Here is a 13,089-nt window from a genome sequence, read left to right as displayed (position 1 = left end):
CTGCCTACTAACTTACCTTAATGCCTACACAACACCCAGAAGTTCGACATGCAATAAGACATCACGAGATGCGATGCTCAGGAACAAATACCCTGGCGTTGCGAAATCCAAAAGGCAAATGACGGGCAGACACGCGTCAGCGGACTTCCTGCTACGGACTTCGTCGTAACGTTCATGGAGGGAGTTGATGGTGTGGGGTTCCTTTCATTAAAGAAATCAACACAGAGTAGGTTTGTAATATTCATTAGCACTCAAAGTCTTGAAAATATATTCCTAATTTTGTTGGGATAAACTACATCACATAAGAAGTGTAAAGCGCATGGAAGCTGTACTCTGGAAGTCTGATCAATAAGGCGTAGCTACTAAGTACACGATAATTGAATAGTAATCAAAATAAATCTTATTCACAGTTACAGTATACATATAAAAGACTACAAAGTTCACAGCCACGATCGCGATACAGCGACAACTCCATACTCTGCCATCTGCACAGAGAATCGACAAATTCCACAATTTGTCCGTGTTTGCCGACAATGTATTCTAAATAGGCATATTACAACCATTACATCGATACCGTTTCTAGCTAGGAATACAACTTATGTCGGCCATTTCATTCTTCAATCACCTATAAGATAGATGTCGTCCTTCTAGTGGGAATAAATTACTACATTGCGAAGGTAATATAGGCATAACAACTGTCCACATCAACCAGATGTTACTGTAACTATTTTCCTTGATGTAAAAATGGATTTAAAGTAATACCGGTATTGATTGAAGTGACACACAAAGTCAACTCAATATAATACTTGACACAGGATATAAAAAAATGCCAAACATACACCGTAGTGATTAGTAAATTTTTAGCTGAACCGATGTTTGGAAGTTCGCGATGGCGAAGTTTGAAAAAAAAGCTACAGCGATAACATTTATGATTATCTTCAGAAATAAAAGCCTTTAACTCGCCATAAGAAAGCCGAAAGAATACCAAGGAGTCGCGTTTTCATGAGTTTGCAGTTAAGTTACTGAGTGACCTGGCTATGGCTTTCGAGTACTAGGGAGGTTTCTACTATCGAAAGGCTAGAACTATGAGAATTTAATGTCTTCCTTGCTAAATAATATTAGTTCAATTTGGAAACGGAAAAAATGTTGCAAAGCTGATATCAAAAGTAATTATTGCGAAACAAATTCAGCGATGCTGCGAGTAGGTTAGGATATAAATAAATATTTAAAAATGCCCCAGAACATTGAGCCGGTATCACAGAATTGCAGCAAAGTTAGACTAGTAAATGCCTGCCATACTACTTCACTCGCCGGACAACACAACAGCAGCAAGTCAATAACACAACAGCAGCAAGTCAATAACACAACAGCAGCAAGTCAATAACACAACAGCAGCAAGTCAATAACACAACAGCAGCAAGCTAATAACACAACAGCAGCGAGTCAGTAACACCACAGCAGCAAGTCAATAACACCACAGCAGCAAGCCAATAATTACGAAATAACAAAGCTAGGCGGCCATGACAGTTGACAATACGCCAAGTATACATCCTCGATTTGCGTACGCAAGAAGCAGCTCAGGGTCAGGGTTGAATCCAAGCTGCTGGATCTGCATAGAGATGGCGTCGCAGGGCAGCGCCGTGGCGAGATGAAGGTGCGCCGCGGGCGACGCAGCGCACGCTATCAACTCCAGCCTACAGACCGGCCTCACCGAGACTCTATTACTTGGTAGGACACTGCAAAGATATACTGGAATTTTACGATGGAAAGTTTTAACGTGTTTTCCTTAGGTTTAAAGTTCACAATATTTAATGAAAATAAACTTCTGGCAGAGAACAGGGAAAATCAGAAAAAATGTCAGCGTCATTTGGAGTTAGTAAGAGAATTTTCATTATAAAATTGTTGATGAGATAAAGGTTGAAATATCTGCATCTGAAACCTCCTTGACCGCCAGCAAGTAACTACTGAGACAGAGAAGTTGGTACATTCTGCGACTCAAGACGACTTGAAATCAGATAAGGGAATTAGAAAGCTAATAAATTCGAACTGCCCTCACCGTCATTAGCAAAAATATGATAAGCATTCTTTTCGCTCTAGAAGATTCAAGAAACTTCCTCCTACAATATTCAATGTCAATAGCATAGTAAGACGGATGGCGAATGTAATGAATAAACATACTTTTTTGTGATGAATAAACATACTATGATTTTTACCGTCTGTCCGAATCGTGAATAGTAATGGCTACTCCACGCGTTAGACTGCCAAGCTCACCTCGTGGGCAGCAGGATGGCCACGGCCCCCAGCAGCCATTCCACGTGTTGGACTGCCAAGCTCACCTCGTGGGCAGCAGGATGGCCACGGCCTCCAGCAGCCATTCCACGTGTTGGACTGCCAAGCTCACCTCGTGGGCAGCAGGATGGCCACGGCCCCCAGCAGCCATTCCACGTGTTGGACTGCCAAGCTCACCTCGTGGGCAGCAGGATGGCCACGGCCCCCAGCAGCCATTCCACGTGTTGGACTGCCAAGCTCACCTCGTGGGCAGCAGGATGGCCACGGCCTCCAGCAGCCATTCCACGTGTTGGACTGCCAAGCTCACCTCGTGGGCAGCAGGATGGCCACGGCCTCCAGCAGCCACTCCACGTGTTGGACTGCCAAGCTCACCTCGTGGGCAGCAGGATGGCCACGGCCCCCAGCAGCCACTCCACGTGTTGGACTGCCAAGCTCACCTCGAGGGCAGCAGGATGGCCACGGCCTCCAGCAGCCACTCCACGTGTTGGTCCGTGATGCCGTGGAAGACCAGCGTCGTCGGTATCACGGGTACCTGCGCCGGCAGCGGCGACAGGTCCGCCAGGGCGAGGCTCGTAGCGATGCGCACATCTGCACATTCAAATATCAGAAATATACGCAATGTTTAATTACATATACCGGTATAGTAGTAGAAAAGTTGTTCTGTAATATATATTGTAGAAAAGTAATTACAAAATATATGAAACGTTATGTGACCTAAAACGATTTTTTTCGACCTTTAAAAGTGTTTTAATTCAACAATGCCAATCTCGGTATGCTTAAACTTTAATTAAGAAGGTAATTAGGCCAGGGTAATTATATTAAAAGACTGAATTTACACTGCAGATATTTTTGGAGTAAAAATTTTTTTGCGCACATAAGTACCAACTTGAGACAATTCAAGGCAATTGGAAATATCCTAGAGGTAATATTATACAAGCTAAATATCACGTTAACATTCGGAAAATAAAATTGAGAACAATATACAAATCCGTCCCCGCAGTCCTGACACTGCCCCGGACATGAAAAATGATATATAAATGAGCAGGCTTGACAGCGCGTTATCAAACAAAAACCTCGCCTCAGAGTTCAGGTAAGAACCTCATGCCATGATGTAAAACAAGAACCTCATGCCATGATGTAAAACAAGAACCTCGTGCCATGATGTAAAACAAGAACCTCGTGCCATGATGTAAAACAAGAACCTAATGCTAGAGTGTATACTGAAAACTGACGCAGAGACTGAGCGCGAGTGGGCATGGCGCAGAGAGCGCTGAGCTGGTCAGCGCGCGTCACGCTGAGCTGCAGCTCGAGCATAGCGGGGGGCAGCGCTGAGATGGCGTCGGCGCCCAGGCTGCCACTGAACGAAACCAACTTACCGCTGTAACAAATAAGTTAATTACTTCACTCACGTCAACTAATCTTCAAGAATTTACTGAAACAAGAAATGATGGAAAACTCCAGCTTCGAACGTGTAGTCTTAATTTAGGAACTGTGAATTAAAAATAGTAATTAATTAAGAGCTTTAGGTTACAGTCGAAGAACACTGAGCGCTCATGAGAGAAATTTGATACAGAAATATTCGCACGTTGAGTCTCAATTTAGGAACTCTTCATTATTCTCAGATTCCGACTAAACTCACTTCGGGACTATTAAAATACGGGACGTCAACTGTCCGTATCGTACAGCATTAGAGCACGTAAATCATTAGAAGACATTAATCCAGGTATGCAAGGCGAAAGCATCAGACACTGGTGGTAGTAAACACGACTCTACATAGATAACAAACTAAGGCTGTCAGATATCACTGCCATCAGTTTCTAGCTAAACAGCTTTCGTATGACTCAGGGGTCACGGTCAGCTACTAACTGACTAATAAAACTAAACGACTGCTGATCCTGTGTAGCTGGGGTACGTCCAGCAACTTACTGTCGCGTGTATGATACCGCTGCTTGACGCGTGCGGTCTCATATATATTTGTTAATGGCAAAATTATCCAGCAGATGATGCATTAAAATCCTACAAATGAACAGTCAAAAAGTACAGTTATGGGAACGACGGTTTCCTGTAGTTCACATTCACACCCTTCACTTCCACCGGCACTTAAAGAAGAGGGAGATGTCTCTGCAGAAATAAAATATGTATTCAACAATCTGGGGCGAATCAAATTCTTCGATAATTACCGGAGACTCCAATGATCACATGCCAGATGCGAAGAGTTGTCTTATCTAATAACTATTATCTGTGTACATAATTATTGATTTACAAACAAATGCAAATAAATCGTACAATTAAGAGTTTCGACGTTGGAAAACTAATTCAATTCGAAATTAGTGGCTCAAAGTTTTTGCAAACTTCACAACTACAATAAAAAAAGCAGAAAATTAACCAATTAAGTATCGTCTTGCAGAAACATATTATGCCTTACAAACGGTAGACAAATGTTGAAAAATAGTTTACATATTTCGAAATTAACGCAAGCGTGACTCACGGTGCGCCCTTGAAGAGCTTAACGAGACGGTCATCTTCATCAACGTCAGGCGAGTGGAGGTACTGAGCGTTGTGTAGGCTGAAACAGCAATCAAACTGGACCAGTTCTGCCAGCGCCGCCTCACATGTCGCAACATCAGCGGAGCCAGGGAACCTCAGGTACACCATCATCAGTCTGGGAGCCTTGGTCTTGACTCGTTGCAGCACAGTCGTGTAGCTGGCGGACGAGTGGCCGACGTAGCATCCGGCATCCATCACGTCTTTATGCATGTCTACTGAAGGCGCTTCCTTCTCACGACAAAAGTAATGGATTTCAGATTACATCTCGACATAATACATTAGTATATCACCATAACAAACTTTACTTTTACTCTGGAAATGTATTGCAACATGAGAAGAGTTAGAGAGCTATATTATAATGTGTCTACTTTAAAAAGTTTAAATATGGCGGTAAAATACCTTACTATTTTGTTATAAACCATTAGAAGAATGTTTTTTACTAGCAAAATTTATAAAGAAATATGCCAAGTCAAAATTAGGGAGAAATTGAACGGGGTGTATGGTAGGATAAGTCGAAGTACACGAGCTATGAATAAAGGGTTAATCGAGGAAGCGGTTCAAATGTCCGGGCAAAAGACAGTCAAGGAAGAAACATTAGCAAGACGAGTCTGAATGCTGACAAGAACATATCCTCTGAAGGTAAGCTAGATTGACGAGCTATTCTTTAAGAGCCTTCCAAGAGTCTGACGTACAACGAGATTAGTACGATGCTCTACGAAAATGTGATGTGTGGAGCCGAGCGATGGCACGGACACGGAGGTAGAGAACTTCAAGATGATGAAGATGAAGGCAGAAATCAAGAAATTGTGAGAAAGTGTTTTTAATTTCGATGAATGCAGGTGCAAGACATTAATGACACTAATGGGAGAGACAGCATCCTCTAAATGAAATTCTCAATCGAGTTGTACAGCTGGTGGTACTTGGCACATCGTGCAGCTATTAGGTTGTAATAAATAAAGTCGGCATGTAGTCTTTGCCCTTCCTGCATTTAGGCTGAAAGTCTACGCAATTGCAACAAAAACTCAAGAATGAAACGACGAAACGTTAAACAATATGGCGGCATAACATCAGTAACTCCAATATTGAAATAAAGAACTTTTATAACTAACAAGTGCACTCACAAATTAACTAGCAAAAGTAAAATATGACTCAATAAATTTTGTTCTGGCACCAAACAGAACATTTGCCACATTGCCTCAAAAGACTCACCTTCAACAACTTCATAAGCGACGAGAATTCATTGAAGTCCACGTGAGCTTGGCTGAGTTGGCGCTGAGCGCCGCTGCTCCTCCTGTCTGCCTCTGAAACTGTCAAGCTCGTCCAGTGTATGTTGGGGTTCTTCTTCTTCATGAAGACGACCACGCGCTCTGCTGGAGGACAAGAGATTAGCTCTTGTGTGGGGCAGCAGATCAGTTAACTAAACAAGCGCCACCTGCCCGGCGCTCTGCTGGAGGACAAGAGATTAGCTCTTGTGTGGGGCAGCAGGTCAGTTAACTAAACAAGCGCCACCTGCCCGGCGCTCTGCTGGAGGACCAGAGATTAGTCCTGTGTGGGGCAGCAGATCAGCTAACTAAACAAGTGCCACCAGCCAGGTGCTCTGCTGGAGGACAAGAGATTAGTTCTTGTAGGGGCAGCAGATCAGCTAACTGAAAAAATGCAGTAAAGAGGCAGTGGCTGCAGGGTAATGACCTCATTGCTGCAATTGATCTAGTAGGAACAATTGTTTGTATTGGTAATTGAAATAATAAGAAAACAAAATTAGTTTTTCTTTGCAGAAATTCAAAAAACGTTTAGTCCATTTATGGCTTCCTTGAGATGATTGTAATTTTGTGACCAGATGTACCAATTTTCATTTTGTTAAGATTAAATATAAAAAGGAATTGTAAATATTCTTGATGTTATATCTTACTATTAGTCTAAATATGTTGAAAACCTTTGTAGCAAATCATAAAAAATTAACTAAAAATCGAAAGCAATTCTGAAAAAATTAAATCAAAACAGTATCTATTGATTGATGGTGAAAATATGTAAATTCAAAATCTGTTATCTGTGTGGAAGTCTCGAGGCTCCAGGCATGGAATAATACCAGATCCTTATTTGATAGTCCAATTTAAATGAATAGAAAGTCAAAATTGAATAATAGAACATGATAATTACACCAAACACATGGAATATTGCAAGCAATCTTTATAAATTAATTTTATAAACACAATCTGAGAACAGTAACAACTCAAGCAACAATGTATCTTCAGGGCCACAGACTTGGTGATAATCTATTGGGAAAAAGCTGCTGTCAATTATTATTGCCGAGAATATTAGGTGATTTTTTATATTTCACTTGCAAATTTGATCATTTCTAAAAATGTGAAAATTTACAGACATGCATACCCATCTTTAACCGAATCTTGCTGTCCTTGATATCTATGGCTTCTCTCAGGTTCTGAAGAATGAACTTGTAGTTTCTTCCATTGATGTCAGAAGCCAGAAGACTCATGTGATGCTCTCCAAAAATCGAGCTCACTTTCTTGCTATGTGTCTCCTCCAACCCATCAATATCTATATAAATCTTCACAAACTTCTCCGACTGATTCCATTCTGAGGATATAGGTCATTGTATAGAGCTAAAGAAAGCACATGATGACAGGCAATAAAATAAAGCAAGAAGGAAGACTTGAACCCAACATTGAGTTTATCTTCTTTTATTTAGGCATTTTCAATGAGAAAATTATTCACGATTCAATATCAATTAAATAAACATTCATATGAGAGATAAACACTGACTAACCATAGTCCTCCACTGCGACCGTTGGCAGGCTGCTACAATGAGCATCAAATTCTGTGTTGGAATCGCAAAGCTTCAGCCAGGAGCTAGAAGAAGTTTTTTTCTTGGACTTGGGCTTTGACTTCAGAGAGTTACACTTTTTTTCCTGTTCATCCTGTATTGAATTACCGCAAACATTTAAAACCTTTGAATTGCATTAAGATTAAAGCCTCCAGAGATTTAACTTTAATTGTGATTGAAATATAAAGGCCACTTTGAGAACATCCAAAACTAGGGAACTGCTGCTTGATCAAGGCTAGGAGAACAAGAACTGACTTACTAAATTATTTATTGTCTTCTTGGGATACACAAAAATATATCAAATGGTTTTTGTATCAACAAAATCAAAATTTGGCAACCATAAGCCATGATCCAAATTTATAGCTTCTGTCTGGCCAGTCCACATCTGGCCAATGCAAGCATATGCTTGCATTGGCAAATAAAAAGCTCCTTCCATAATACTGTGTTCATGATACATAATCATCAATACAATTTCTTATTAATGTGCTCAAAAAAACAATGCTTCAAAGAATTTTCTAATAACTAAATACTTTTCATAGTGGGATTTATTGACTGATATATTAGCAGAATATATGAAAATCACCATTTTACATGTCGCCATAATGTTAGCCTAAATAACATTAACCGCTCAAAGATATTGCCAAGGTCTTTGGGGTTTGATCAGTCTTGCACCTATCATGAGTGTACCAACAATTCAGTCGAAAATATGCCCATGCCAATATGTAGGCATGACTTTATGATAACTAATCAGACTATGAAAATAATAAACAAAATTGGAAATAACATAGGTATATAACAAACATTATCCTAATTTCTATTACATTTAAGTCATAGATGATACGAGCCAGCATCTCTTGGCAATCAAAGAGTTGTTCAGTTGCTTCAGCACAGGATGTCTTGCCTTGCAAGAGTCCCTTCATCACTTGCTCCACCCGCTCCTGGAGCTCAGTAAGCTTAATCTTTAGAGGCTCTCTGAATACTTGGCAGCTGGTGGTGTTCAGAAGCTCAACCAATTTACTCATGAGGCCCATTACCTGCAAATAAGATAAAACTGGTATTTCATCATTTCAGATTCTACATTCAAGAAATTTTAAAGTCATTAGAAGCAACAACTGGCTACTGTATACCTATAATTATATACTTTATACTTATAATTGCTACTGTATACTTATCATACACATATGTCTTTTTAATTAAATACATGAGTTTCAAGATAAAAAGAACCAAATTTGGAAATTCATCTACATTTGAGGTCAAGAAAGAATATGTTAATGGTGCCTTGAAATTATAATTGAGTCATCAGGCTCTGAGGTTCAAATAATGGCACTACTCATATCTACTAGAATTAAACACCATTTGAATCTTTGTAGTTGCTTAATGTAGAATCTTTGCTAAATAAAAAATATCTTCATGCAAATTAAATAAAACAAAAAACATCCTCTATTCAAATTAGAGTCAAATACCAATGATCAGGGTCAGGAATTTATATCAGTTTGGTATCAACAAACAAGCCTACAAAATTTGTCATAACTTTCAGTAAAAGTTATTTTTAGTCCACATTCACAATGCACATGGCTCAACGCCTCAGGCTTCATTGTTTTCTTTTATGAAGCTCTGAAGTCAAGTTTCACTAAATGCATGAATAAGTAAATCAAGTTCTTTTAGTTCATTTCTTCATAAAATGATCATAAGAGAAAGTTTGAAAAAATATATAAAATGAATTCAGTAAAGAATAGAACTAACCTGCTCATTCATATTACTTAACCCAGAGAAGTCTATTTTCTCCTTGCAAAGAACAATTTCTTTTTCAAGTAACTTAGTGAGCTCTGCAGATTCATGTTGTCTATTTTTGAGGAGCTCCAAATTTTTGAGGTAATCATTGAGCTGCAAAAGAAGAAAAAATCTATTATAAATAATGATCAAAGAATGCAGCAAACAGAAAATTGTGTGCCTACATGGTTTGTGTACACTGGGACTTTTTTATGTTTCTCTAGATCTTCTGAGAGCCATTAATTTTTATGATTGATGTAATGTGTTGAATAATTGACAATAAAATGCTAAGTAGACACTTATACACACAAAATTCATTAATAACATGATTGGATGATAAACTAACAATCATTATAGTACAGAGAAAAACTAAAACTTTCATAGTCAACCAAAAGATATCTTATAATAATTATGTATAAACATTCTTATAAAGAATAATTGGCAACTTTTACTGATAACGCTGTAAGTAGACATAATTATCTATTATAATTTATACAACTCAAGTAAAGTAAGTATATATAATTCAGGACAAAAACATTTCAATGGGCATTATTCTTTCAAGAGACTCACCTCCTTCATGTCATGGCTGCCCATCCTTGCCTGTTAGGAGACCTGTTGACCTGAAATTGATCTCTTATTTGATACTCGATAATTTTTGTGAAGAAATGTCCTTTGTATTACAGATAAAATATATATTTAAATAATAAATATTTTTCCTGAAAAACCTGTCAGAAGTGGGTATGAAGATATTAGAATGAAAAATCTAGTCAAATCTTCTAAATGTGCTTATAATGCTATGAATAGTCTTCTGCAAGCACCAAGCAAAGAAAAAAAAATAATAGTAATAAAAAAAATACACTACAAACCATAAAAAATGCCACCATTGTGGTTAGAATTCCTACAGAACCTCGAGATTAATTGCACATTCATTCAGGAGTTGTGTGACAGTAAATGGCCCGAAGTAGCCTGCTCAACTCAGCAAGAAGGTTAAAAATATATTAAAAGAACTACCTAAATATATAAATAGTCAAGAAGTAATTTTCTTGTGTTTTCACCTTGATACTCATTAACAGCATTATTTCCAACATCATCAAATTTTAATATTTGAGATATCTACTACTTTCCTCAGCTTATTTTCATTAGAATTTTCAATTTAATATTTAGTCAGTATTTATATAATTCTGGTAACATTTCACTGATTTCAGTACAAGTAGCATTATGGATATAAGGCATTAAGGTCAAACAACCCTTTTAAATTTCCAATATAAAGCTTCAAAAATAAACACACACCAATAGTACACAAATGCATCAAAATATAACTCAAGATTCTGAAGTTTCATGTCAGTCCAAACTCTGACAGACTTGTACAGAGACATTGCTAGGGGTACTTCTAACATTTGAATTCTAAATGTTCACTAAGGCTGTGTCAACTGTTTTGAAACAAAAAAAATTGCAGCAACTTACTAATTGACTCCTGCCTGGCATGAGATATATATACCGTCAAACGGAGTAATAAGGGACGGACGGAGTAAATCAGGACACTGAGGACAGTCCTCCAACATTTTGTAGAACCATTGTAGCATCTAAACTAATTAAATAATTGAAACTAAAAATAGTGGCGTAAAGCTCAACATTTTTCCTATCTATGCAGCATAAAGCAAGTTAAGAAATCATACATTTACTACCTCTAAAAAATCCCTGAAAAAAGTGTAAGAAGTGAGATTTAAGAAGGGTACCTCTTCTAAGGTCTGTAGGAAAAAGTAATAGCCTATTGAAAAATTTTACTTACATATAAGTTGCACAAAGGTGTTGGCTTAAAAACGCAACTGACAGAATTTGCATAACTCATTCCACAAAAAATTGCAGCCATTTTTCTTGCTCAGCAAAAAATTTTACTTGACAAAAAATTAATGCATCATCAGTCATCACAAAATTGTGTATAGAATGTCATAGATTGTGCACCGACTTCATCAGTTCATGAGATGATCAAATTTTGATTTTTTTTTGCCCCATCCTTCATAAATTATAAAATAGCTGTTGTGTTGTAATTGCCCATCCTGGTAGTGGCGACTGGCGACTAGGAAGGGGGCCCTGGGGGGTGATAGGTGATCATAGGTCACTGCATAGTGGCAAACCAGAGCTTTTTTAGAATCAGTTCATTTTTAATTTCTTCATTTACTCAAGATTTAAACCAATTTCTCAAGTATGATACTGCTGGTATCCAGGATACTTTACTGGTCTACTTATAGAACTCAAAAATGAACTTGAGGGAGAGTCTAAAAAACTCTCTGGCCTCTGCTTTGCCACTATGGGTCACTGGTCAGTTTATCCGGGCACTTGATTGAGTTGGTGGCTTGGTGCCACTGCCCACTGCCACTGGTAGTTCTACAACCATCACTGGCTTGCTGACCTGCCAGAACCATTTTATTGCACTACACAACACCCTGGAGCCTGGACAAGCCAGGTACTCATTTATCAACCAGAGTTAGATGAATGGTGAAGTTGAAACTTGACCATGAGCCGAGCTTCCTGGAACCGGATGAACTTTCCTCAGTGGGACTCGAACCTGGGAGAGTGGGAGCTGGGTCCTGGGTGCAAGAGACAGAGTCTCTCACCACTGCACCACCACAGCTCCTTATAAACTAGCTCATCACAAATTTTGAATACTAGGTATTTTGAGTTTTCACCAGCAACCAGTTGAGGGCTTGAGGCCTTAGATGAGCCTGCTGACAGAGCTATTGCCAGTGGCCCAGTGCAGCCAGTCAGTCTGGACTGTCTGGTCCTGTTACTGTCTGGATGTGAGTCATGTGACTTGGCTCACTGACAAACAATAAGTCAGATATACAGTAGTGCAATCACTGCAATGATAGTGGCAAGTGGCAACTGACCAGTTGGCAACCCAGAGATTTTTAGATTCAGATTCAGTTCATTTTTAATTTCCTCATTTACTCAATATTTCAATAAATTTCTTATGTTTGAAAATGCTGGTACTGGTAGAGGTAGTGATATCCATGATACTTACTGGTGACTGGTCTACAATCTTAGAATCTACATATAGGGCTCATAAATGAACTTGAGGAAAGGCAACAAAAAGTGTTAAATGTTCACCGTTGCCACTCTAGGCGTCCAACAATCCAAACATATATCATAACTATATAATATAGTATAATTATTTGACACTCACCGACTCACGCACTTCAGGGGCAGCAGTTGAAGTTCTGTTCTGTTCTTCGATGGATTATCGGAGTGCTGCGCCTTGGACGATTCACTCCGGAAGCAGCTGTTTGTTAACGATTAAGGGTCAAAGCGGTGGGTTGAACTGATGAAGTTTTCAACGGCTCTGCAGGTCTGAGGCCAGGTAGGGCTGCTGGTGTTGCTGCGTTCCTCACAAGTACTGGACGTTTGGAGACACTTTGAAGAGGAACCAACCCACCTGGATCAGCTGAAACAAAAGGAAAACAACATCAGCACTTCAATCAAGCATCAGCTAATGGGAAATACTATGAAGAGGAATAAGACCGCTTGAAAACATAGAAAAACTGCAATTCCACAAACAATTGATGGTTATCTGAAAAACCACACATTGAATCATCAGGACCAAGAAGATCAACAAAAACCATGATATAGTTGCAGTGCTCCTA

At 39.0% G+C, this 13,089-nt stretch overlaps 1 protein-coding gene across 2 annotated transcripts; it reads right to left on the bottom strand.

Annotated features, from left to right (window-relative positions):
• Positions 1–227: 227 nt before the first annotated feature.
• On the bottom strand, positions 228–10,143 carry LOC108679659. Of its 2 annotated transcripts, none has more exons than XM_047885340.1 (10): positions 10,019–10,143; positions 9,422–9,562; positions 8,500–8,712; positions 7,622–7,772; positions 7,225–7,431; positions 6,046–6,206; positions 4,778–5,064; positions 3,522–3,667; positions 2,727–2,877; positions 228–1,736 (listed from the first exon to the last, which is right to left on the bottom strand). In XM_047885340.1, exons 1-10 carry the CDS (start codon positions 10,040–10,042, stop codon positions 1,511–1,513), a joined length of 1,707 nt encoding a protein of 568 aa, XP_047741296.1. In that variant the 5' UTR covers positions 10,043–10,143; the 3' UTR covers positions 228–1,510. The 2 variants fall into 2 exon arrangements, with proteins under 2 accessions (XP_047741296.1, XP_018023835.1); XM_018168346.2 differs by having other exon boundaries at positions 6,046–6,203.
• Between the last annotated feature and the right edge of the window lie 2,946 nt (positions 10,144–13,089).

Source organism: Hyalella azteca, unplaced genomic scaffold (genome assembly GCF_000764305.2).
Source record: "Hyalella azteca isolate HAZT.00-mixed unplaced genomic scaffold, Hazt_2.0.2 contig17671, whole genome shotgun sequence".
NCBI classification, from domain to species: Eukaryota; Metazoa; Arthropoda; class Malacostraca; order Amphipoda; family Hyalellidae; genus Hyalella; species Hyalella azteca.
This window is presented reverse-complemented; position numbering and strand designations above follow the sequence as displayed.